Source organism: Hemibagrus wyckioides, linkage group LG09 (assembly GCF_019097595.1).
Source record: "Hemibagrus wyckioides isolate EC202008001 linkage group LG09, SWU_Hwy_1.0, whole genome shotgun sequence".
Lineage (NCBI taxonomy): Eukaryota > Metazoa > Chordata > Actinopteri > Siluriformes > Bagridae > Hemibagrus > Hemibagrus wyckioides.
The window spans coordinates 20361638-20389133 of record NC_080718.1 but is presented as its reverse complement, the minus strand read 5'-3'; the positions used below and the strand labels follow the sequence as shown (position 1 = coordinate 20389133).

Genomic DNA, 27496 nt, shown 5'->3' with positions numbered 1-27496 from the left:
AATCGCCGGCATCATAGAGCAAAAGTAAAGGGGGTGGAAGGCATCTTCAGTGGCTGTCCAAGATATGATATTAACCACATGCCACCTAATGATTGAGCTTAGACCCCAAGTTCGGAGTCATTTGTCCTGTCAGGGCAATTTAGGAGGCACAGAAAATGTACTCTTACCTTATAACAGAAGCATGCACTGTAGAGAACCAAGTGATCTGATATCAGATGGAATGAATGGAGTTTGACTCATAGCTCACGTGTACTGTAGGTCAGAGATTCCAGAAACACTTAATGGTTCAGATCCAGCAAGACCTACTGGGACTCTTTCGAAAGTCAGTGGAAACTATGCTGCAGCAAAGTGAATATACTACATGAGAGAATCAGCATGACTGCTGAAAAACAAAACACAGTGATCACATATCAGTTGTTTTTTTATTTTTTTCATGACAATCCTTCAAATTCATTCCAAATCTACTGATAAGCTCTCACTGATATACAATGACAAGTGCACTGAGATTTATATGCATGCTTTCTCATCCATAATACACATATACTGTAGTAACATGTGCGATATTTAATATAGAAAGAAACAGCTGCCCGGATGACACTGACTAGATTCACTCGTGTGCCACACAACATTCCATCAATAAAAGAAATGTATATACCGTAAGGGCCATATTCAGAGTCGGCGATTTATGTTCGACAGTTACGTGGATATTTACACAGGGGAATTTTTGGAATTCGGTTATACATTTCCTTCCCAAAACAGGAATTATAACATGATATATTGTAATGATATCATATTGTAGCTCTTGGTGCTCACCAACACCGACCCTCGCTCAATCTGACATTGTGCAAAACAAAAGAGATTAAGTTTATCATATCAGATTTTACTCAAACTCCCCCCTGCAGGTGTACCTCTCACATCACTTGTGAATAGAACTTCTGCATCACATCTGCATTAAGTCTGCATCACATCTTAAGAGTGAATAACCAAGGAACTCTAAATACAGCCCAAATTATATCCATTCTTAATTCTTTGTTCTTATTATTCTTAATATATGACCAGTGGATACTGTCTTATATTGTTAACATGACCTGTGAAATATTTACCTGACCGCCGATAGTAAAGATGGCTTGCAGCATTTTCAAAACGGTTTCCAAATGAACAAGCATTTAACATGTATAATTATTACAGTGCAGCATTGTATACACTGCTATACAATACATTCATAGCAGGACATGCAATAGTATTTTTTATTTTTTTTAATTAATAATAGTACCGCCTTCATTTCCTACAGAAAATTCTTAGAAAAGTTTACATAATAGGAAGCATTTTATTTTATTTTTTTATGCTGTTATAAAGAGATTTCATAATCTACAGCACTCAGGCTGTGCCATTAATGGACCCGAAGGTGTAACTAAGATTTTTTTCATTACCAGATGATTTTTTTAAACACATCCTCCACAAAGTCCATGTGAGATCAGATACAGAGTGGTATGAAATATTTTTTCCACTTTTACTTGTATTATATTGGTGTTTATAAAAGGTCATCATTATGACCTCCATGTTTAACCGCCTCGGATGTCGAATGTATCTCTTATTGTGTTTATATATTACCAATAAACTGACAAAATACTACCTGCTACTATTCAACCAAAATGCAAAAGGGATTGCACTGCGTTTATTAATTTAATGATTAAAACATGCTGTGATTTTATTTAGCCACCTTTCTATATGTAGGTAGCATATTTTCACAACCTCCCCTAAAATGAATAGCTGTTTCTGCCACTGCAGCCTAATACTGAGTAACAGAAATGAGATTTTATCTAAGTAAAATAGGTCTGAGACTGTTGGTCTTGAAGTTCATGCAGGGTTTATGCTGACGATATCTTCGGATGTAAGTGGGTACTAACACCAACACTCCCCCCAGTACTCTACACCGCTCCACCCAGCCAAAATATACCACAGTGGGTGGAGACATGAACGGGCATCACTCACTTCTGCACTCCTAGGTGCCTTTGTCAGGTGATTGCTGGCAGAAAAAAAGGAAAACAGATCAATACATCTCCTCTGGGGCCGACAGGTAATCTTTACCAAGGATGAAATATGAGGAGCATCAGCCCACTGGATTCCTTAACTGTAGCTGAGGTGATTGACTGGGTGCACGCGTCGTGTTGTCCCCCCTACTCCCACTTTCTGCCCCACCAACGAAATTCATTTCAGGACGCACACACATAAAGGGAGGAGGGGCTCATGAGGTAATGTTGTCATGGTAACAACTAATTACAGACAGTTGAGGCAATAGCTTTGACGATTGACAAAAACGTGATAAGGAAATACAGCGAGCGATCTGTCAATTCAAGGCAGCTGGTCATATGGATGAAGAGCGCAGCGGAAAAGGGACACTACAGTTCCCACAGCTGTCTACACAGCCACGCTGGTCCATTTATAAATGTCAACAGAAGCAAAAAGCAGTCTCATTATACTGATTGCTGAAGAGGAAATGCTTCCAGAAAGCAACAGGTATTAAATTCCAATAGCAAAAGCACAAGCATATGAAGGATTCTCAGACGAACCATAAAATATTTACAGTAATTCATGCCCATAATAATAATAATAATAATAATGATAATAATAATACGCACATGCTATCATCACACGCCCGATTCACACTGAGCCCACACTGTGTTAAACATTAGGACTCATCACCACACCAATCGAAACAATAACTTCAAATTAAAATGCACGTTTAAGCCGGCGCTGTGCTGCACCAAACTTTTATGTGAGAACATTTGAATGTGGACTGTGAAGCAGGGAGTGGAGGCCCCCGGAGGGTGCAGGAACACACACTCGCTCTGTTGTGCTAATGAGTGTTTTTAGAGCACTCTAGTGTTTCATATCCATGTTAATAAGGGGCCTGGGTGTTTTCGCTACCGATGGTCGATCGTCTGTACGTCGCATCGGCGTGACGTACCAGTGACTTCAGTGATGCTACACAATCAGCTACTTCTGTAACATACAAACCAAAAACAAAGTTTTTAAATATTGAGCCCAGTGGATGTTTCTATAGCCACAATGGCAAATCCAATCCCAATCTGAATCAGTATGATGGGGTGATGACTGGTGGGTTAGCTGCCTTGGGCTTACATATTGACCCAATTGACTGCATTAGCATTTTTGTCTGCAAGGTGGTTGCTTGGTTGGAAAGACTTAATCGAGAAAGTTTTGTCACAGAGAGTTCTTTCTGTTCACCTCAGTATTCTCTGTGTGCAAGTCCACGTTTTCCATCCTGAGCAGCTGTGCCCATGAAGAGGGCAGCCGATGTGAGAGTGTGTGTCAGTCATCCTCGTGTTCCCTCTGGCTGCTGAATGAAGTCCCTGGTTTGATGAAGTCAGGTGTGTGTGAAGTAGATGGCAAGGGGTGAGCACATTCTCCTCCGGGAGAGAAAGCCGTCTCACAGCATGGGTTGGCCTCGTCTCGTCTGGCCTCCTTATGGAACGGAAGGTAGACTGTGAATAGGAAAAAAAATCACTCAGAATAAGCACTTTCTCATTTTGGGGGAAGATTTGTAGCTTTAACTATATATCAGAAACTAAATGCAGCACTACATGAGGAGTCGACTGTCATAGTTTTACCATATTACTTAAAGGTAGTGTTTATATATGCCACTTGCATAAGCCCAGCTTGGCTGACATAAACCTATATAAATAAATAAACACGATTTAATATATATATATTAATAATAATATTGTATGTATTGTATGTAAATGACTAAAATATAAAGGTTTATCAGTTTGTTTCATTTGTTATGAGATATAAATCTGCTATCTTTTCATGTAAATTTGACAAGCAAGGAAGAGATTTCTGTTTCAGTTTCTAAAATTGTCTTAGTTATACAGTCATAACAGGTGACAGTGTAGCTTCTGGTGTATCAGAGTCAGATAATGGTGATGAGATACACTATATAGCCAAATGTACCTACAGTGGAAACTCGGCATACGAATGCCCTCCCATACAAATTTTCGCCTTAAGGATTCAAATGCCAATCGAAGCATTTTCGGCATACTAACGAACCTTTGGCATTTGTTAACAGATTGGTGGTGTGGGTGGTCTGTTCTATTTTTAAGCTTGGTGGCATGACTTCCTGTGAGTACTCTTGACATGGAATGCTTGGCTTGGGTCAGTTCTTTGTAAGCAGCCACACAGTTTACACACACTTCACATTAGTAATATTGGTAATATTTTGGGTGGCTGGAACGGATTATCTGCATTTACTTTATTTCTTTTGGGAAAATTGGTTTCGCAATACAAATTTCCGCCTCAAGAACTCACCTCCAGAACAAATTAAATTCGTATGCCGAGGTTCCACTGTAGAGCAGCACGGTGGCATTGTTGCTGGAAATTCCTAGTTCCAACTTTGTGGCAACAGTTTACGAAAACCGACATATGAGTGTGATGGTCAGGTGTCCACATACTGTATGTTTGACCATAAAGTGTATCTATGTCATTATGGAGAAACAGCACTGGCATAGGTGTCCATAATATTGTTTATATATTAAATAGCTGTTATTACAGTCTAATAATTGTCACTGCTAAAGCTCTTCACATTTTCATAGTTCGCATTGCTTCCAACAAGTGCTTATTTGAGATTATTTGAAGTTCAATTTTTGGGAATTTGGTATTGCTAAATTATTTTTAACAAAATGAGGGTGTAGCTTTGGGGTGTAGCTGGAAAAAAATGACATGGTAAAAGGGGAAATTTAATCTATTAAAAAATAAATTTAATCTAACCTGATTAAACAGGTTAAATCACAATGACTACAATTTCCATACTTTGGAATTTTCAAAGCCATAATGGATAGTTTATCTTTCCCAGAATTCAGATATAACATACATGCAACATTTATCATTCCACAACAACCAAAATGCGCAACCTTATCACTCCCTGAACAAAACATCATTTAGAGTGTCCTGTCTATGTTGGTCACTTCAGAAGTTTGTTCATGTTACACAGCCATTTTGAGATGAGCTCCTGGGTTAGACGACTAAAGTGGGAACTAAAACTGACATTGTGGCTCTGGGCTGTCTCACAGGATTAAGCAATACAGCCGTCACTAACATGTGCTTTTGCTAGTTCCCATTATATCTGCCTGTGCCTCTTTCCAGATGACTTCCCCTCCAAACGGAGCCAGCACGGGAAGGAAGGCAGGATCATTGATTAATATTTCTGGAGGGAATGATGGCTAACCGTAAGCTGTGTTTGACCTAAACAAAGCCAAACACTTAATCACATGACCATGAGAAACTGCTGACCCTCAAATATTTAAGAAAAGGTCAAAACTGTTAAATTTGGATAGTCATTAGAATTTCATGGTGTTCCAGGCCTTGCTTTGGAAATTTTTTGGATTTATTTGGATTTTGTTAGCAGAATTTTTTGATATTTTTTTTATTTCAGGAATTTTTTAAAATAGTTTTTAATCCACAAACAGCAGTGCTATGATTCCCGCTATATGAGCGCTGGGTTTTGTAAAGTAATGATTCAGCAGGAATGAAAGCATTTGAATGTCTTAATAGCCCCTTGTGTTCAGCCTCTCAAAAAACAATTATTTTCTAACCACTTTCTGCAGTCCTGCCCTTCCAATGTTTATTAATCAGCTAATTACACATTGACAGTAATGAGGCTCCTGATTCATGCACTTAAATGAATAGGACTGAATGGCTATTTAATGATTAGCCCTTTGTGTGGCTTTCTGTATATAGCAAAGTAACATCCACTAGAAAGCGAAGAGGACGACAGATTTGGCAAATGGAAAACCACTTGATGCTGTGGCAGTGTTAGAAGCCCCTGGCTGCTCATTCCCATAAATGTTCATAAAATAGATACCGTACTAAAGCGAATGGTTAACAGTAAATGTGTCATTTCATTACTATTGACTGGCTCTAAATTCCTTAAACACCCCTGCATCATATATTTTCAACCAGCAGTCATTATTACAAGACTTTAAGGTTTTAGGTTAGAATGTATGATGATAATATTTACATCTAAATTCAATCAGTTGCAAAAAATAACTTGTCTATACCAATTTGCATAAGTAATTAAGGCTAAAGGACTGGACTCTACAGTGTGACCAGAATAAGCAGCAGAAGTTCTGACTGAGTGGTTTTTTAATGTCCTGGGGCAGGTGATAAGGCTAGTATTTATCACTAGACCTGCTCGATGTGTGTCAACCATCACAGGTTTTCATAATGGCTTTATAAATGATTGTATGCCAACATACATGAAAAGTGCTTTTCGTGATTTACACTGGATTAAACCGTACCAGCTGCTCCATTTATGAATACTTTAGCTAGGAGACATGGAGAATGAAGAGGACGGAGTTTAGGGCAGGACATGATAGGACAGGGTGAGATGGGGGGATAGAAAAGGAAGAGAATGAAATGACAGGAGATGAGAAGAGAGGAAAAGAAAAGAGGTTAGCATAGGAAAGAATAGAAAAGGAAAGGTGAGGAAAAGAGAGGAGCAGATAGAAAAAAAGAGGAGAGAAAAGGAGAGGAGAGGAGTTGATAGAAAAAGAGAGGAGAGAAGAATAGGGGGTGAAAAGGAGGGGAAAGAGAGACAAGAGGAGAAAGTAGCACAGGGCAGGGTAGGATAGGCTAGGAGAAGAGGAGAGGACAGGAGAGGAGAGGAGAGGAGAGGAGAGAGGAAAGAAGGAGAGGAGGGGTGAGGAGAAAAGTAGAGGGGTGAGGAGAGAGAAGAGAGGGGAGAAGAGGAGAGGCAAGAGGCACTAAGCGTCTCAGTGGTGGGCTTTTGAAGGACGCAGGAGGAGAAGGAGGCATGCAGAGTGGAGCGGATGAGGGCGAAATAGTGCGGTGGGCTGCATTTCTGTCAGCAGAAGTGATGGCTGAGGGCTGGCGTTATTTGTCTTGCGCTGCCATATGGCCCTCGCACCGGCGTGGGCATTAATGAGAGGGGGCCGGACCGCCGGGCAAGAACACCAGGGCCTCAGACGCAGGTGATCTGTCACCATGGGTGTGTGTATGAGCGTGTGTGAGCGTGAGAGAGAGAGAGAGAGAGAGAGGAGAGAGAGAGAGAGAGGGGTGGTTGAAAGGAAGAGATGGAGATAGGGGATTGAGAGAGAAGGGTAAAGGCAGACAGACGGAGGAAAGGTAGAAAGGGCAGCACAGGAAAGACAGAGAGAGAGGGATGACACTCTCTAATGGTAGCCCAAAAATAGAAATGAAAGCTGGCATGGTGCTTTGCATTCCAGCACAAAGGTACGCCCTTGCTAGTGGGTTAATGAGACTCGCTGTTTTTAAGATATCAACCTGATGCTCTAGTGACACATCAAACCATACAAACATAGATTAAAGGCATGATCTGAAGCAGAATTTACAATAAAAACAATAAAAAAAAATCCAAGATAATTACAAAAATAATTATAAAATCATTGCATTGTCTTTTATGTAAAAAATATTCGAGCTCAAATAGCTTGAATATAGTCATATTTTTAGTATGAGATTATGAATAAAACATCTGTAAGCACTTCTTTTCAGCTTTTTTTTTTCTAATAAAGAAGAGGATGGCATATTTTGTATATGTTTATAGTTATTCTTACTGTTTCTTGGAACAACCATGAAACAATTTCCTGTTCCATCACAAAAGCTTTTTGCTTATGAAATGCAGCTTGAAACCACAAAAGTGCAACATCCTCTAACATTCTCTCTCTCAGCACTGAAACGGAAATATTACATAGACATATCCTTACAGACAGATGCACCACACTGATAAATAGATAAACGCTGCTAACTAACAGTTAGTAACAGTGAATTCGTTGTTACTATAGCAACCTATCAGCATTCACACCATATCAGGATACACACATTAGTATAAACCTGTCAGCACTACTGTATACTGCCAAAGCTGCTGTTATAACATCTGATGAATCTGACCGGAGAATTCAGAAGTTCTGTGGTGGAAGGAGTAATAAACAATCCGACAGCAATGGTATACTGCTTCTGGTTTAGAACTTTGAGAGAAAAGTGTATTTGTATGGTTAGGTTAGTGACAGTGAGATGTGATTCTGGCAGCCAATTTGGACCTGCAAAGTGGAGTGCTCGTCCCAATCCAAACAGTCTGATGAGTTCTCTCACAGCTAGCTTCAACACAATGTCTGCTAAGTGCTAAAGAGGTAAAGAGAGGGGCCTGAGCAACAGCTGGGTACAAGCAGCACAATACCCAGAGGAACCCTGGTAGACACCTCATCCTGTCACCCAGGAACACTGCTTAACACTCGCTCCGAAAATCACACTGTCACACATTGTAGCCCTTGGCTGATTAGATCTCTCGCCGGGATTCGCAGAGTAGCACAAACACAAATTAAAAGCAAGAAAGTAATTGGCATTTCAACAATCAAACAGACAATATCTTTCCGAGCGCCACACTCGCTGACTCTAATACAAGCAGATAGAGAGAGAGAGAGAGAGAGAGAGAGAGAGAGAGAGAGCTGGCCCTGTGAGACGCCAAAGTAAAGATTTATACAGAGCAGATGCAGCCACAGACACTGACATTGGATGACACCCACTGCATGATAAATCACAACAGACCCACTCCAGACTCTACATTCAGGACATAAACATACACTGCAGAGCAAGGGCATATGAAAAGAAACAGCAAAATAAATAAATAAAAAAATAGAATGACTGCTGAAAAGGGGATGAAGTTTAAAATTGTCATGTTTGTCATTAAAACTGTAGATGCTAATATTGAAAATAACAGTTCTAACCATAACTTAGTTTCTAGTGTTCAGGACAAGACATTTTAAAAGCTCTGAATGTAAATACAACACAAAAGGCGTTTTTTTATTCGTCAATGAGAAAATGTTGCAAAAGTATCTTGAAGGTGCTTTAACCATTGTAAAACTCTTCTCGAGTGAGGTTAATCCCGTTTTCTGCAGGTTTGTAGGTAAGGCCAATGAGGAATACCCGGTTTCTGCCTGCCCCCCCCACAGAGAGGATGAAGGGGCAAGGGTGAGGCTTTTTTAAGTTTTATGGGAAGCGGCGTAGTAGCGTGGGGAGGTGAAGGACAGAATGGCTGGCCATTCCATCACTCAGTGCAATAAATGGATGCAATCTGTATCCCTGTACAGCAGTGGCTGTTTTTAAATTCCACCTCTTTTATCCAAATGAATGATGGACTCTGGTACAGTGCACTGTGTGGCAATATTAATATACATCAGAGGCCAGCGCCCCTCACTAAATCAGAAAACTGGGCGCATTTGTTATTTAAATGACAAACAGCGCACCAGGGAAGAGACGCAGGCAGAGGAGATTTTGGGGAAGAGGCGGACAAACCAATTCAGATTTCAATCCTGTGAAGCAGTGCACAAGAACCCGGCAACCATCAGTCTAATGAAAAAAGGCAAGCGGGTCGGCCCAAACGGATGAAAGGCTCATGAATGGCGCCATATTCAATCCTCACTTCTCCACGTCTTCTTTTTCCTAGAACTGCACTCAAAAGTCAGGGATTTTCCGATCACATGTATGCTGGGGTTTCCGAAAATGACTGCTGGGATTGATTAAATCTCCTGAGAGTATATGAGATATGGAATAATGGTTAATAATAATGAGCAGCGTATTTCAGTCCTCTATTATTTAGACTTGATGACCTCGGATATGGAAAAAAGGAAAAAAGTTAAGGTCTGTGAGGTCTATAAGTATTGGCAATCACATAATATAAAAACTCTAATCTTGTGTTGATCCACGTTTAGTTTCATTTAAAATACTGAGTTTCGCTTCTCGATCATGTGCGACTTTATTTATGCATAAAAGGTAGTTAATTATTTCAACAGTGAAATTGTATTTAAGAGACCGCATTTCTAAAAATCATTAATATGCCTTATACAAAATAAACAAAAACTGTCCTAGTTCACAGCCTTGTGGTATGCCTTTACTAATGTCTGAAACTTAGTATGCAAATAAGAAGCAAGTGTACAGTAAGTTCAACCAGTATGACAGCTGAAGATCAGTGTGAACTAAATAAACAGGTAATAAATCTATTTAGGAAAGTCAATGGACACCTGAATCAATCCTCTGCTTGATACAAAGCAAAGCAATTAAAACATAACTTCAGTTAAATAAATAATCAAATAAATTGAGAATCAAAGTGTATTATTATTTAAATGATTTAAACTATTAAACAGCTCTGGACATTTATCGTGTTAATTATATCAGCGCACACCCACAGGACATCCTTGTCATGAAAGCTGGTGAAATAGTAAAGTGAGTGACCTATACTGCATTGGACTACATTGTTATTACTGTCCTTGATGGCTTCAGAATCATAATCAGAATAGGCAGCACTGAGAATCATTTTCAGACTTACAAAAATCCATTTGACATTGGTTCCCTGTTAAATATAAAGGTTTCTCTCAACCTTTAACCTTCAAGTCCTGACTTGAAGCGAAAAGATTAATATTCCATCGGAAACTTTTAAATAAGGAGCAAGAGGTTTGAAGAGTCTTTTACTGTTCAATTATCATACAATTTGCTAGGTTTTTCAGTACAATTCGTTTTCTTAGCATTTCTTAGGCTCTCGTATAGTCTAATATGGAATCTTATGCGATATTATAAGACTACAAACTTTTTAGGGCATAAAATGCCCACAAATAGAACAATATTTTTTACTCATTAAAAAAAAATGAGTTGACTGATACAGACTTGAGCACAGGTTGAAAAGCATCCACTTTTAAAACTAGAAATATAAATGTACGCATCTTGTGGTACTATTTTAGTGCAGATGGATTTGCTTATAATCTAGACCTGACAGTGAGCCATACCTGAAGTGGCATTGGGAAGTGCTACAGCTTTCCTCCTCCTCTTGATGTCTCCTCCACACAGCACTCCCAGTTGTGCGCTACGCTGTCTACCAACAAACAAACACAGAAATATCCCATTTATCAACTAATCAAGTGTAATGTGGACATGTCCAAATATTTTGGAATATTTCATACAAACCACAATGTTCTTTAGTACCTTAGACCCTCAGAATCAAATATCTGGAAATTATCTATTCAGAAAGCAACTACAGTTTGTAAGAATGAAAAACAGCCCGGGGACTGCAGCAGTTCAAGGCAAGAAAGAGTAAGATGTAGTGCAGGAGTTTTAACAGAAATATCAGTAGAGGCAAAGGAGGTGCTCAGGCTGTGTGTCTCTGTCGCTGCTGGGTACAGATAAACAAATTACCCTGGCTGCAGACCCCCTGTGTGTACCGCGATGTAAAGTTAAGGTCAAGGTCCTCTCCATTGCCTAGGGGGAAGGGACTGATGCTTTAAGAGCTGATCTGTGTGTATATGTGTGTGTACATTTAAAGGAAAAGCACAAACAAGATATACATTCTTATTTGTGAAATTTGATTCTCAAATAAGAGTGTTAAGATATAGACAGTTCGGTGTCAGGGTTGCTTTTTTTTATGCACACTGGGGCTCATGTGTAAAGCAGTGTAGGTGCGATACCTGCCAGAGTGCAGCTCATCTTTGGCAGCCGTATAAACCCCTCACCTCACTCGTGCTGAGATAGGGACCTTTTAACTGCCTGTGCATTCCCTGACCTCAAAAGCCATAAATCACATGATACTCACACTACCTGAGGGGGGGGATTGGGCAAGAACATGAGCGAAGTCTCTATGTTGTATAATCAATAGGTATAAAAATAAATGGCTCAACCGGTATTCTCCGCCTGCTACCTCCCTCTAATAAAATCTCTGTAATGCATATTTCATTTACTTTTATACTTATTGATTAGCTGTAGCCCAGTTAGTAAATCACGCGTCTATCGATCCCTCAATCGTAGCTCTGTCGGACAGCGTATAACCAGCCATTTGCTGCACTGATAAAGAGCTCAGCCATTGAACTCCCCACAGTAAATCTTTGCAAACTAACTTTTTAATTCCAAAATCAATGAGCGCTTAAACACCACATTATTTCACTCGCTGCTGCCATGGCCAGTATTAAACGTAATACCCAGATGCGTTTGTGTCTAATTCACAGGGGGTATGGCCCGCTGTCTTTTACTCTCTCTCTCTCTCTCTCTCGCTCTCTCTCTGTCTGTCATGATCTCTCTCAGTTAGAGACAGATCAGTGCAGGAGAAGCTCTCTCAGCTCCACTTCACTTCTACATTGGTTACAGATCCTCTGTATCATCTCCAACTATTAGAGAGTAAACAAAAATACTTTTAATCCAGATTTATGAGTTCATATATAAACTTTATATAGATGTCCAAAATCCATAACATATAGTGCAGCTTGATTCTCTCTAACACTTCACAGTCCTTTCAAGTAAGCTTCAATAAAGTCACTTATGGCACACCACTGTTATAAAAGTGCAACAAAATGAATGGGGTTGTGCATGTGATAAATATGTCTCATGAAACCACAAGCTTTTAATCACAAGCTTTCAGCGTGAGGAAGAAAGTTTTAATTTGATGGACTAATAAGGTCTGGAGGAGAGAATTCATAAAAAGGGTTTGGAAAAAGTTGTAGACATGTAATCCTGAAACACTGGATATAAAAAGCAATAAAACTTTTTTTGATTACTGAAAAAAAAGAAAAACAGGGGATAAACTTCATTTCAAAAGGTTGAGTGAGTGAAAAGGAAAAAAAGAGAACATTTTTAGTGCTCAACAGTCCCATAGGCGCAGTGTAAAACCACACTGACACCAGGGTCAATTGTCATTCGCTTCCCCACACCTCCAAAGCAGATATATCAATTAAAAATAATAAATCAAAAAGACGTGAGAGCTACAGCTACCTTCTGGCCCACCATCTATTTTCATTAGACTACAGGCCACTCCAGGTGTGAGGAGGATCTTAAGATGAATAGAGGTATTCAAATGAATCAAAAAGGATTAGGGTCCTCTGGGATTGCAATCAATGGCAGCAAATCAATAATCAATAGGCCACTCACACCAATATACTAACTGCTGACATCAAGATCTCACAATTAAAATGAAAAGCGGGCGAGAGGAGTGGCGGAGGACTATGATTTATCTGGTGCCGCCGAATGTCATTTAGAAATAAATAAAGTCTATTGAGAAAGCGTGCATGTGCCAGAAGCAGGTCGCACGCAGTTATGCATTTTAACATTGCATGAGACAAGTACAAGCTGGAGCTCACTCATACTAAACAATCTGGTGGAGCTAATCACGCTTACGGCGAAAATTAACTGGCAAAATAAGAAACAAATATCAGGTTGTTTGAGAAAAATAAGATCAACTAATACTGTTTACAAGGACTTTAATAAAAGATAATGGAATTTAATATATTTTCTAAATCCCCTACATCATTAAAAAGTGATAGCAGAAATAAATAAATGAATAAATACATCAGTGAACGCTTTGTCCCTCTAAAAATCCAAACTGCCTTTCTTTAACCAACAGCCACTAAGAAGAAAATGTAAATGCTGTCAACATTTTTTTTTTTGTTGAACACATTAAGTTTTGGAAATTACATGCAACTGTTGATATAGTAAAGCTGCCTGCCTTTGTGGAAGTCTTGTTGGGGTGGTTAAAGTGTTGTGCTACTGATTGGAAGGTTGTGAGTTTTAATCCCAGGTCCACTGCCACTGCTGGGGCCCCTGAGTCCCTTAACCCTCAATCCCTCAGTTGTATAAAATGAGATAAAATGTAAGTTGTTCTGGATAAGGGCTTCTGCCAAATACCAGAAATGTCTCCAGAGTCAGCACTTTGCAGCAGTCATGGACAATACTTTAAGTTTCCAAAATTCTTCAGGAGGAAGCTTTTGGGTTGTTTTTGGTTTGTTTGATTGTTTTATCATCATCAACAAGGAAAAGCTGCTGAGAGAACAAGTGATAATAAGAATGAACATGGTTTGTGGAAAATAACACAAAAAAATGTTTTTCATGAATAAAAATGTCCAACACTGTAACAGTGTCATAGTATAAGAGGAAAAAAAACCTTCATGACATGCTGTTAAATGAGAATAATAACTTTGCATTGGTAACAGTGACTCCAGGCCACCGTGTTGGTCATTACTATCCCCCAGCATGCTTTGTTCTTTACATACGCCCTAAACTAATACTTTTATGTAGCAGCAGCATTGGAAAACAAAATTTGTTCTTGTTACTACAGTATTTTATCGTGTATGCATTGTACATATAGATAAGTTCAGCGGTACGCAGTGGCGGCCTGAAGCTTTGCTGGAGGCCTGAGTCAGGAGGACAGACATGTCTTCCCCACACAGGCCAGAACCCAGCAGCTTGGGGAGCTCGATGCGTCTGCTACTAATGGGCGGGACACATCAGAGATACCCGGCATCAACCTCCTCTCTCCCTCATTCATTTGGGAGTATGATTTATACTTTTTGAAGTAAGGGGATCTGGAATTCTTCTATAAAGGAATTAAGAGGCGTCCCCTGTGTACAGCATTCAAATGAGAGCATGGCAAAGATACCAGGGCCTTTTAATAGACAGAAATTAGTATTCAACATGCTTCAAACTCCAATCTGAAGGAACCTTTCAGGTGGAGAAGAAAGGCAATGAGTATGAAAGACAGCGCTAAGAAGAGTGGCTGCTTTATTGCCGTTGTGTTTCTGCCCCTCATCAAGGATAGAAGGAGAGCTTTCTAGAGTGGCCCAAGAGAGAGAGAGAGAGGGACAGAGGAAGAGAGAGAGCACGAGGGAGAGAATTAAGAATGCACAGTAAATAGGCACCAAAGGCATAATGCACTGAAGTCGAACGATCTTCAGGCAATTAAACTCTAAATAAATACGCAGATCCCTCGGAGCCCGTATTTACCTCTAAGCATGCCTCCCCTTTGACATACCATAAGAGCAAAAATAAATACATATATTAGGGGTTTTTTATATTTATTTAAACCCGCTGGCTAGTTCCGTATTCTTGACATTTCTAACTATATAATAACTATGTAATATATATATACAGTATTTTATATATTTTCCTTCCTTTATATTTTAGCATCATAAAATAAAAGAATTTGCAGAATGTGCACTTTTTCTTCATGTAAAAGCACAAAACGTTGTCAAATCAGATGCCCGTCATGCACAGCAAGCCTGTAGATCAAAAGGTCACAGTTTGAGCTGCAGTCCTGTGGGACTTGTCCATTGTAGTGATTCTATACACATCAAAAACACACTGACCCTGGCGCAAAACTTTCATGCAGGTCAAATCGGTTAACCCTTGCACTGATTTACTCTATGAAAGGTTCATTTGGAGAAGTTAACTAAAAATGCTCCATCAATTTATTGAGCTTTGACAGCAGATCTGTTCGATGCCGTGTCCTGCGCAGCCGGGAGACACAAAAAAAAAATCTTTTTATACATTCTGTAAGCAATCCTCAATCCTTCCTACAGTGAGGGGAGGTTTTTGCTGAACTGAGTGGCATAAATACAATAGCGTTTCACCTTGTCACTTGGCTCAATGATAATTTAAAAGAGTGTTTAGTGAGTATAAACAGAATGACGGAAAGCAAAGCGCAGTTATTTTACTCTGACAGGACAAAAGTGCTAATAAAAGTCAACCTGACGTTTTTTCTGGTAATGACAAAAATCATTCTTACAGAAGAGGATGGCTTTGTTTAAAAAACACACACACACACACACATATTTGAACACAGAATCATTTGATAAATGTGATTCATTTATTTTGAGATGTACATATGTAGGTAAATAAATTCTAGGAAAGCAATCAAACTCACCTGTTTTTACATTCAGATATGGAGCATCTTGGATGTGGGGTGTCTGGACCCATACCGATAGGATACATGGACAATGAACACAAAGGTTTCAGCTGGAAAAAAGAAAGAAAGAAAGATTACTGATAATGGGCAACAACACTAAAACACACACACACACACAAACACACAGAAGAGACTAGAGTTTCAATCATACCTGTCTTCTATCTCGCTTCCCATAGGGAGGCAGCCAGAACCTGAAAACATTCATTATTATCTTAAAACGTCATAGATTAAATAACTGATACAAACAAATTTCAAGGCAAAATCTTACTCTCTCTGATAGGAATCATGTGAGCAGGTCCTCAGTTTGTCCACACAAGCAGCAATATTATTATCCTGCAACACACCCAAAAAGACAAGCTCAATGTAAAAGATTGTAACATGGCAATATCTCAGACCCACAGGACACTGTCAGGATTTATTAACATGCTGTAAAAGTAATGTGTACTGCAGGTCTTGTATAATGTTTATAATATGCCAGTTCACCTTGGCAGGCAATCTCCTTCTGCCTTTCCTAATACAGCACGCAGTCACACCTGGCAAACGGTTTATACGAGCATGACAACCTGCAACACACACACACTTACGATGCTCAGGCACAAGAGGGGCATGGGAGAGAAGAAAGAATAATACAGTAGATAGTTACGCTTCTTAAAATGTATGTAAAATAAGAGATGCCGCTGTCTACAACATAATAGTTGATGAATAAATAAGGAAAATAAGGGAATTACCAACTAAAACTGCCATTTCCTTCACCGTCATGAAAAGGTAAAGGTTAGTAACAAAACTCGGAAACTTGAGTATCGAACTGTTTCGCATTGTAATTTGATCTGGAGTGACGTTCATGGGGAAAGAAGCCTCTTTAATCAATAAAAAATTGTTCACATTGGCAAATTGTGGCGGTAGAAGATGAATAAAACATGACAGGGCTTGCTTTTATAGGAAAATAATCAACCTTCATCGACTCAAACAGTAACCACCTTGTGCTGATTATTTTCCTGTTACAGCATCCCCTCGACATATTTGACTCCACACTTGTACGCGCTGTACTGTAATACATTTAGGCAGTAAACTCATATTTATCAGGAAATATTTACCCCATTTTATTGCTCTAAAGCATGCAGTTGATTAATCTTTAGAAAGCTTAAGTGACATCCTGATTGATTCCCTCACCCCGGTCTTACCTCTTAAACTGCAGACCACAAGGGGGCCCCACGCAAAAGCCTGAACCATGGTAATAATAACCATGGCAGCAATGTCCCTTATTGCAAAACAGTGATTCATTGAGATAAAAACTATTGCATTCATACAACTCTGTGGTGATTTGTGCCTTAAGCAAGCTATTATAAGGTTAGAACCGACTGTTAGGTATTACATGTGTTGTAAACACTGTCCTTTAACGGATTATGTAGTTTGTCACATTATAACTGCTCATAATTATGTCTGCGATCAAGGATTGTTCTTGAGTCTCTTTGTAAGGAGTATTCCAGCAGATACTGGCTCTACCTCGCTGACTGGGTTGGTTTGGGTGGAGGAAAGTAGCTGAGTGATGCTTCTCTCTCATAGCGTCGAGTGCAGCTGGTCTGGGGGCTGTTTCTGACTCTCTGCTGGAGATCAGACCCTGAACACCAATGCCTGATGCACATTCACCTTCAAAGAACCAGTCGCTCTGTTCGTCATCACCTGCAGAAAAACATAGGTTCAACTGTACCAAACAACTTAAGATGTGATACATAATGATAAATGTTCAAAAAATAAAGAAAATACCAGCATTTGTTCATTGGTGGCAGTGGAATAAAATCTAGAGATAGCAGAGTGTGCTGTTATAGGAAAATAATCAAGTGATTACACACTTGTTGTGTTATATAGTTACAATATGTTTAATATTATGGAAAACAAATTGACTCCTCCTCTCACTTTCTCTTATATTTCATATAACAAAAATAAATGCAGCTTGCTACAAAGTTCTGACAATGGAGACTCCTTCCATAAATGCTCCTAATAAAAAGCTTAGCCATAGGTAAGATCAGACACGCTTCTTTGTTTAATAACATGTTTTTAATCCATTCGTTATTAAACTTAGTTTACAGACCAATCCCTGGGAATGAGCTGTCACTTTAGAAACGATTATCACATATTAGAACAAGAGCATTATATATAAATCTCGACTAAAAGAGCTGCCGTTAATTATATAAGTAATCAACACCTTCTGCCGAATCCGATTTAGAAATGAAAATATAAAAAATATATCATTAACTGAGCTGGCTAGGAAGAGAGTGTGATGTTTACTTCATATAAACATCAATCTTAATAGAAATGTACCGTGAGGTTTTCTCGATTCCTCGCCTGCATGCAATTATATCAATTATGTGACTCGGTGTTTCTACCCAGTAAATAATTTCAGGAGATTCATAAAATTTCAATTAAAGCTACATGTGCCCTCTGTGTCAAATGGTGTTAAGTGAAGTGCAACCTCAGTGCTGCTCCTGGGTCAACCAGGGGCTTAGTTGAAACCCTGTTCATAACTGAGGTGCAAAGGGGACGCTACCTCATACACACACACACACACACACATTCCTAGACATAGTGGTCTCTGTGGACCTGTCAGTCAGCTACACAGCAAGGCCATGCCTCTCACAGTCAAGGTGTAGTGACAACTGTTAAATCAGAGGATGCCTAGCACCTCCACACCTAATGAGATTAGCAAAGCCTTCAGCGCTCATTAGCACTACATGACAACCTCTCATTAGAACCGCATGGGCACACGGTGAGTGCCACCCACAGCAATCAGGCAACACAGCGACATTATCCTATTTGTGTTTTCTTGTTATGATAAAGAACATTTTCTGGTAGGATTGGTTTGGTAATCATCATACAGTTCCTCATGTATGGCTGGTTTGGTTAAGGTAGAGGAATTTCCTGATTTAAAGCACTACACATTCAAACAGGTTACTATCATCATGTGTTTGAAGACAATAAGCATCTCAATTAGTGTTTCCGTAATGAGTGTTTTTTTTTTTTTTTTTGCTTCATAAGTCAATTATACTTATTGTAATATACCAATAAAGCAACCCACCATTTTGAATGAATACAAATCAAAAGCGCTATTTTCTAACCCGTGAGCACATCGACATATGTGTATCTTGGACAAGTGTTAAATGCTTTCAAAGCAGCTTCATTTATCCAGTTGTTCAAAAAAAAAAATGTATTTTATGTTTTGTTAATGCTGATATTCATGCTTTGATATACTGTACACAAAACTCATACTCCTACCTTGCCTTCCCTCATCATTGGTGAAAAGCCCTGGGTCACTGCTGCACACGCTGCTCGTCTCACTACAGGAAAACAGAGAACAGGGTTTATCATCTAATCTTTAGCTTACCTCCCAGTGTTCTTCTGCTCTTTTAATAAAACAGATTCATTGTACTGCACACATACAGTAATAAAATATCATTAAGAAGATCATTCACATTAGAGTAAAAGTGTCTTCAAAAAAAATACAGTGAATAAAAGGGTATGTAAGTGGAATCAGATCCAATGTAACAGACAAGGTCCTTGCTTTGGAGATCAAAAACGCAAAGACGCTGGGGAGGGGCAGGTACAGTTGCGGATCGAAGCTCTTGAGTGACATGCCCAATCTAATTGAATATCCCTCCCTGTCAACTCCAATCTAATCTGCCCAGCCTTTTCTGAGGATGACAGCAATGCACCAGATTTTTTTTTCCCCTCCTGGTTTCACCGTCTGCTGAGAAGTGCTCATGCACAGAATGGACCTCAGGCCTCTGGCTCATGCAACAACTGGACAACATCTGTTCTTAGCGACACCGAGGCCTAGAGCAACGGCTCACAGCAGAAATCTGAAACAGATTCACTTCAGCCTCAGAATACTGCCACTGAACTGTACCAAGCAGTTCATATGCATGGATCAGACAATAACAGCTCTGTGGTCATGTACTATAACAACAATAATCATATTCTTTCAATCAGTCACTATGCATCAAAGCTTTGTTGTGAGCAGCATCACAGCAGATCCAGAAGACTGGAGTAAGGCCTAGAAACGGAGAACTACAAACTGTGGAGCTCTAAGACACATTTGCTTGTTAATATTATTCAGTCTCACACAAGTTTTATATATATATATATATACACAGTATATACAAAGACAATACAATGTTTTGCTAGTGATATTTCTACAATTATTTCCTGCATTATTTTCATTTATAATGAAATCTCCACACATCTGTAGACTTTATAAAACCAATATTCATGCAATTTCTTCAGAAAAAAGCTTTTATAGGTATATTGTTGGTATATTTTTTTTCTTTTGTTGAATGTTGTTGAAAATTGTTGAATTGTATGCTAAAAAATTTTATAGTACAAATATCTAAAATAATTTAAAAAAAACAATCTAGGGTTTGATTCTAAAAAATAAATATAAATAAATATAATTATTAAATCAGGATAAATTATTATATAATCCTAATAGCCCAAAACTTAATTAATAATCTGATATACAAGAACTTTTGTCAATTACGGCTTCTCAGTCTATATCATCTGAGACACTGCGGATGAGCCGTGAGTCCTGGGAGAAGCTGACAGACGCATCTGCTCCGCAGTTTGCCACGTGCTGATCAGAGTTGACCTTGACCATGAGGAGAGAGGTTGGTGTGGGTCACGCACTTGCTGATGCAGGACTTCACCATATTGGGCGCCGGGCGGCCCAGCGTACCGGCACACCATGCATCACTAGAAGCAGATGGCCTCCGCACTGCCGCACCCTCACACACCCAGGAAGCAGATGTGGGGGGGGTCATGGTCTCAAGAGAGTAACACAGGCTTAGCCCAGCACTGCTGGATAAGCACACACATGTGCGTGGCCTCACACACACACACACACACACGCTCCTCAGCTATCTGGAAGTGAGGATGAGCATCATGTCAGCAAGAGGAAGATGGTTACTGTTCATCCTGGCATTGCGGTACTCATAATGAGAGTTAATCGCCCTGTGAAAACTGCAGCAAGGGAGAACAACTGCTTTTCCTCATGGCAGAGTGCTGGTCTAGTCACACCCAGAAACACGTATGACATTAAAGAGGCTGTTTTACTAATTCATTACAGTGCTCCATTTAAGGGGAAATGAGTAGTCAGGTGGTTTTGAGTTTGAAAATATAAAGTAACAAAAACTTATCTCTTATCTAAACTATAAATCATTAACGGTTTCACGAGTGATGAACAGCTGATACGTGTAAAAAATCAAACTGTTGTGGACACAAATACATTTAAGTGACAAGTGCATCTTTAGAAATCCAGGTGAAATTGGATCTCTATTGGCGTGCTTGAATGTCAAAGAAGAGGAAGAAGTGCGCTCGTTTTGAAGAAGAATGATAGGTACAATATAAACAATTAATTAGGACCGGGCATTAAGTATTAAACATTATTAAAGGTGTAATGTGATGTTGCCTTGAGAGGCTCGCTGCCAATATGAAACGGTTTCCATTAAGTAGTAGCTAATTAATGCCATGCATTATTGAAAATAACATTTTTCTTTCAGCATGTAGGAGCCTCCCTTCCCCCCTAACATGACCTTCAGTGGGAGAACTTTTCAACCGAGTTGATCCGTCTCTGTCTTGCCTTGTGTTAAGTAAAACTATGCATCAACAAATACAAAGATGAATAATACATGCTCAAACAACGCTCATACTGACATTTGATTCATCATCAAAATTCCTGCACACAGCCCAGGACCATTAGGAAGACGTCTCACCAACAGCTTGCCTTAAATGAGCTAATCTCTTCCCCTTCTTGTCTCAGTGTCTACATACATCCTGGGGAGGTGAGCCCAAAACACACTTCTGAGACAGGGTGTAATCAATAGGATATAATCCCACCCTCTTGAGACCAATAGGCCAGTTTGGGGTGAGATTACTGTGCACTGGCAAGTCATTGAGCACTGACTTATTCTGCACTCCAGAACAAAGACAGAAAACGAGGAGGGGTGTCTCACTGATAACACAGAGACCCATTCCGACACCATTCCCTCTTCTAGAAGTGTCTGATTAAAAGGGTCTTCCAGCCTCCCTCAGCATAGATAATTGGATTAGTCTCAGGGATTTGTGAAAACGAACTTGGGCAAGTTGGAATACAATCCCGAACTCCTCGCCTACTTTCCAAAATCAAAATTAGTGAAGTAATGACAAGTGAAAGCTGCTACAGAACAGAAAGTTAATAACACAATAAGTACACCAGCATGTAGCTTATGACTCCAGACACCTTGTCTCTGAAAGAATAAATTAATGATTGAATAAAAAGAAATAAATAGATCATAGATATTTTCTACTAACAAAAAAACCCCACAAATACACACACACACACAGAGTCAGAGCTGTCCATCCAACCTTCAAATATTTTTTTATTTATTAGGGGGTGACTTGAGAAATCTGAGCCAGTGTGTCTTATTTTCAATAACTACATGACTGTCACTAAATAGTGCAGACTGCAGGCAAATAAAAATGTATCATCTACATGCAAACAAATCCACAAATAAAACCTAAACTCTGCAGGCCCTGTTTATGAACACATGAAAAACAAACTCAAAAGTATGTCAAAATAAATTCGTGCTGAAGTTTTGAAATTGACTTACGTAGGTGAAAAAGTTCACAATATTTGTCCTACATATATTTTCCTTAATAACTGAATGAATCCATTCATTAATGTTTAGTAACCATTTTAGCGGCCCCAGTGAATACGCAGCCTATCCTGGGCAGCAGTCCACTCCATACAAACACATGCTTAATAATGCCATTCGTACGGAAATTTAGTTGTAACTAAAGGGATGCTGATTCGCAGTCGGCTTGTTCTCCTAAATTAAGGCGGGGTCGCTCTGTGCCAGAGATGCAGTGCTGGTGAGGGTGTGTGTACCTAAAGGTGCGGCCTTCCGGGCAGGCCAGAATGAACACCAGGTGGTAGGCCATGCACTGGGCCCAAAGCCGGTCTATTTAAGGATGTACGGCCCAGCTGGAGCTGCCAACAGCTGCTTCACACACACTTGGATTGGTTTAAGGAAATTCTGGACAATGTCTGTGTGCTAGGGCCAAGAGGGAAGATGAGCTGTAACTCACATACACCACATGCTTAAAACTAACATCTGGCCTCGCAGTGTGTGTGTGTGTGTGTGTGGGTGTGTGTGCGTGTGTGTGTGTGTGAGATGACCCTAAGGGTAGAGCCGTTATTTGCATTTTAAAATGTATTGGCTATCCTGCGAAACTTCAGCCGTTTGACTTTCAAAACATCCATCCATGTCCAGCTTAGCTTTAAATTCCAACATCACCACATCACTTCTCTGCAACACTCCCATCCAATCCAAACACACGGCCATCAGGCACGAGGGGCACAAGTGTAAGTGAGAAATGATTGACAGGGCGACACACTGTTCCCATTTATTTCTTCTCCGGAGCTGTTTTCTGTCATGAGGTGTATTGATTTTTCCATAAAATAAGAAAACAAGCACCATCGAGAGGCCACATGGGGTCAGCACAAATTAAAGTAGAAGATGTAAAGCCGGCTGTCTGCCCATTATTGGCTGCTGCTGACGATTCACTCTCTCCTTTAAACCAACCCACAGATAATTACATCATCACGGATCTGAGGAAGGGCTACGGATGGAGCGGGGGGGTCTGAGTGTGGGATAGAAGGAAGAAGAAGCATTGAGATATATTCTCTAATGTTGTGTGCTTATGGAAGAAGCAACAACTAACATAAAAGTACATTCCTGTAATAGTAAGTAAAGAAAATCCCCTAAAACATACAACAGCTTACATTAATTAATAAAGAGAAATCCAATGCAAATGCACCTCATCGCAACCCTGAGCATTATATCGAGCGTCACTCTTCCAGTGAAAGATTGCGCTCCAGCTGCCTCTGAAGTTTCTAACAGCACGAGTTAAGTAAATTGAGGGTCTCCATTGACACCGAAATAATTCAACGAGTCAAAGTCAATCGTCAGACATTTGTGTGACACACATCATCCTCACTACTGCAGGTGGGAGGTGGGAGACAGCTATCCACTTCACCTCAAATTTAATTAACTAGGATTCTATTAAAACTTCATTTCTCACTGATCAATACAATACCAAACATCTTATTTGTAATTTTAGAAAGGAGGCATCCTAAGCTAATTGTAGCTAAGAGGCAACAAGCAACAGCAAATTCCCTGGACTGATCACCACAGCAACAGAGGACTACATGCCTCATGGCCTTCATTTTTAATACCTATCCAGTTGATGAATTGATGCCTGTATGAATTATGGTGCAATGAGGCCACGCTGCCTATTGACAGTGAGATTTAGGAGAGCTTCTAGACTGTTTTAAATGTCTTCACTTTTATGATCACCGCCAGAGTTGTTATCAAGCTTAATCACTAAAATGAACAAGGGAGAAGAAAACAGTTCTGCTCTGTAAAATTATACTCTCATTCTATAAAAACACAATTTTATATACAGTGCTGTGCAAAAGTCATCATAAGGCTTTTTATATACATTTTGTCTCACTTGTTTGTTTTATGTCTTTTGCATTACAGTGACTGGTATAGATTTCCAAGCTTGCATTTTCCTAAAACTGTAAGAATTGTTGTATGTTGTGAATATAATCTAAAATTTAAAAATGAAGGGTCAGTCTTGAACAGTCTACCAGGCAATTTCCTTTTATAGCTCATGATTTTAGTTTTTTTGTATCATATATATATATATATATATATATATATGTATACAGCAATATTCATTCATACATTCATTCATTCATTCATCTTCAGTGACTGCTTCATCCTGCTCAGGCTCCCAGTAATGTAGATGCTATCATTTTTGTTTACTTTCTTTAAGAATACAACCTAATATGAATTTTTAAAGATTTTTCAAATACCATTCTGACATGTTCTCATCAGACGCCTCTTTCTTCTCCTTGGCCTGGCGCAGGATCTTGTCCTTCCAGCATTCCTGAGACAGGCCTCCCACTCCAGCCCCCACAGAGCCACCATCCTGCTTGGACCAGCCCCCAGAGCGCTTTTTGAGCCGGCTCAGTCTCTGCTTCTTATAGGACCTCTGATGATGATGATGATGATGATGGTGATGATGGTGGTGATGACAGTGACGATGTGTTTGTTCCCCTCTCTCCAGTCCACACACTCTGAATCTCTGCTGCATGTTTACATTTACATTTGGTGGCATGCGTTTGACTTTGCGGCGTCTGCGCAGAGGCCTTCCAGGTGTGTTCTCAGTGAACGAGTCTGACTCTGGCCAGGAATGCTGTCTGGTACGGAAGGACAGTGATGAAGGAGTCCAGCGCTTGACTATCAGCGTGTCATCTGAATCACTGTGGTTAGGAGCCAGCACAGGACCTGCTGCTATGGCCACAGCTCCTGCAGCACCGTGTCTCTGTTCTCTCGCAAAGGCTTCGTCCACGCTGGACTCGGATGCTTCACTGAGGCAGAGGCTGTGCTCGAAATCACAGCGTCGTTTGCGGCCCCTCCGCCTGCGAACCTGACGCCGATGCTGCAGTGGCCTGAGCACCATCTCCTGCCACAGATCATCCAGCTCAGCCTGCTCCGAGGTCTGCTCCAATGCAGACACCAGGTCCTGCACCAGCTCCTCCATATCTGTAAGGCTACTGGCAAAACAAGTCAGTGTTACTGAAATACTCAGTGAATACATATTGCTATATAAGAAGCACCATGTAACATTTTTCTCCACAGGTTGTAGAATGTTTGTATGATATACATCAGACACTAGTATAGCACTGTTTTTTATAGATAAATAAGTGAGGTTAGCTTCGAGCTTTCTCTTTATCACAAAAATACTTAAACTGTGATACAAAACACTCGAATAAGGCAGAGATCACTGACACCTTTGAGTATAATTACAGACATTTTCTCATACACTACATAGCCAAAAGTATGTGGACACCATCGTGCCCATATGTTCCCATTTTAAAACCACGGGTATTGACAAAGAATCTCCTTTAATGTTATAGTAACCTCCACTTTTATGGGTAGGCTTTCCATTAGATTTTGGATTAAAGCTGAGGGGATTTGTCTATTTAGCTACAAGATCATTAGTGAGGTTGAGTAATGATGTCAATTGAGAAGGCCTGGTACGCAATCTGCATTCCAGTTCATCCCAAAAGTGGTAACTGGGGTTGAGGTCAAACCATCCTCCAATCCAACCTTCACAAACGATGTCTTTATTGACCTCTCTTTGTACACAGGGGCATAGTCTTAATGAAACATGCTTTGCCCCCTTTAGTTTTTAGTGAAGGGATAAACTACATTACACAAATTCTCGTAAAGCTACAGCATACAAAGACATCCTATACAATTGTCAGGTTTCCACACACTTCTGGCTATATAGCGTGTGTTAGGGATCATTTTAGTTTCCTAACACACGAACAAAAGTTCTTGGATCACTTATTGGTACCACATATATAACATATAAACGTATAACATAAAAACTAACTGCATTCCTGATTTCCATTCTAGATATTTGACAAATCAAATCTTTAAAAATAAGTCATTCAAATGAAAAGACATTTAATAAATAAAGTGTCTGTCTCAACTGCGCTGATGAATGAATACTAAGTGTGTGTGTGTGTGTAAAAAGTGGCATGAGAACAAGTGCACCAGACTCATGTTTTGCCCTAATCAGAATCCGGTTTTGAATCATATACAGAATATTCTGTCTCACCTTGTATACAAACATTTTTCACCGACACATCAACTATTTGTAGCCATCAACATTGAATAGAAGACAAGGTTTAACACGCTTAAAAATTTAATAGAAAGAAATCACAGGGAAATGCTAGCCCATACTATGTTCTTAACACGAATTCTCACCAGTTTCCTGACCAATGACGTGTTAAAACCATAAAAGCTTAATATGTAGCAATTTTGGCCCGATTTTTTAACCATATAAGGCCATCGGCATCAAGGTCATAACCACACAGGAACAGGTTTCGGGGCATTTTATGCATGTTTGCACGTCACGCTCATCGCTGTGTTTCACTGTATCCCAGGGATGCTGCATGCGCAGCTCTGCGCTGCACCATGCATTAATGACGTACGGCTATGACGTCATGCATCCTCAGTGAAAGAGCAAAACAAAAGCACGCCGCATATGGATTACATAACACCGATGTCCTTCAGCGCAGGGATCACTGAAATAAACGCGCAAAGTATATAAATATATATATTTACATATGACATCTCCATAGTGTATCAGCTAATATGTTTGTGACTAAACTGGTAAACTAACTGGTTTAGATTTTAGCATGAACAACAAAACGTGAGCGCTTCAATGGCAGGCATTTCTACCGTGATTCTTTGCGTCATGATCGGACAAAAACAGCTGATCGATGCTCGGTGTCTGGATTCACATCAGGATCTAACATCAGTTAAGACTTATATGAATAAAACGTTATTTTCCTTTATATAAATGCATCTGTCCTACAGCAAAACGGTTACAGACACTGAACTGAAACAGTCTTCAACCGTCATCAGTCAACCTCTAGCGCCATTTTATATATCTAAAGGCTGTAATAAAGCGAATGATAAAAGTGTGCTTTAGAGATTATTCCTAAAGGTAAAAGCACTGCGCTGTTTATCACTCACCGTCGCAGTTCCTGCTTTTTTTTGTTTTGACAGCAGAAAGCACGGAGAGCTCTTCCGCCCCGCCGATGACGTCACTTCCGCC

At 39.7% G+C, this 27496-nt stretch overlaps 1 protein-coding gene across 4 annotated transcripts; it reads right to left on the bottom strand.

The window, feature by feature from the left end:
- Positions 1 to 403: 403 nt before the first annotated feature.
- LOC131359471 (G patch domain-containing protein 2-like) lies at positions 404 to 27496 on the bottom strand. 4 transcript variants are annotated; one of them, XR_009205783.1, is made up of 11 exons: positions 27415 to 27478; positions 24675 to 25415; positions 19034 to 19095; positions 17267 to 17443; positions 16247 to 16326; positions 16032 to 16096; positions 15915 to 15954; positions 15722 to 15813; positions 10830 to 10915; positions 3247 to 3503; positions 404 to 3003 (listed from the first exon to the last, which is right to left on the bottom strand). XR_009205783.1 is itself a non-coding variant. In XM_058399369.1 (10 exons), the coding sequence occupies exons 2-10, from the start codon at positions 25403 to 25405 to the stop codon at positions 3331 to 3333; spliced, it is 1506 nt and encodes a 501-aa protein (XP_058255352.1). In that variant the 5' UTR covers positions 25406 to 25418; positions 27415 to 27496; the 3' UTR covers positions 404 to 3330. The 4 variants fall into 4 exon arrangements, 3 of the variants coding, with proteins under 3 accessions (XP_058255352.1, XP_058255351.1, XP_058255353.1); XM_058399369.1 differs by having other exon boundaries at positions 404 to 3503; positions 24675 to 25418; positions 27415 to 27496; XM_058399368.1 differs by having other exon boundaries at positions 404 to 3503.

What these genes read in the sequence shown, in the direction of transcription:
- LOC131359471 (XM_058399369.1), bottom strand. Translation starts at nt 25,405, where the DNA reads ATGGAGGAGCTGGTGCAGGACCTGGTGTCTGCATTGGAGCAGACCTCG. An exon ending in GATGAGAACATGTCAGAATG is followed by an intron (nt 19,096 to 24,674) that starts GTATTTGAAAAA and finishes GTTTTCCTGTAG; the next exon opens with TGAGACGAGCAGCGTGTGCA. An exon ending in ACTTCCCAATGCCACTTCAG is followed by an intron (nt 3,504 to 10,829) that starts GTATGGCTCACT and finishes TCCTATTCACAG; the next exon opens with TCTACCTTCCGTTCCATAAG.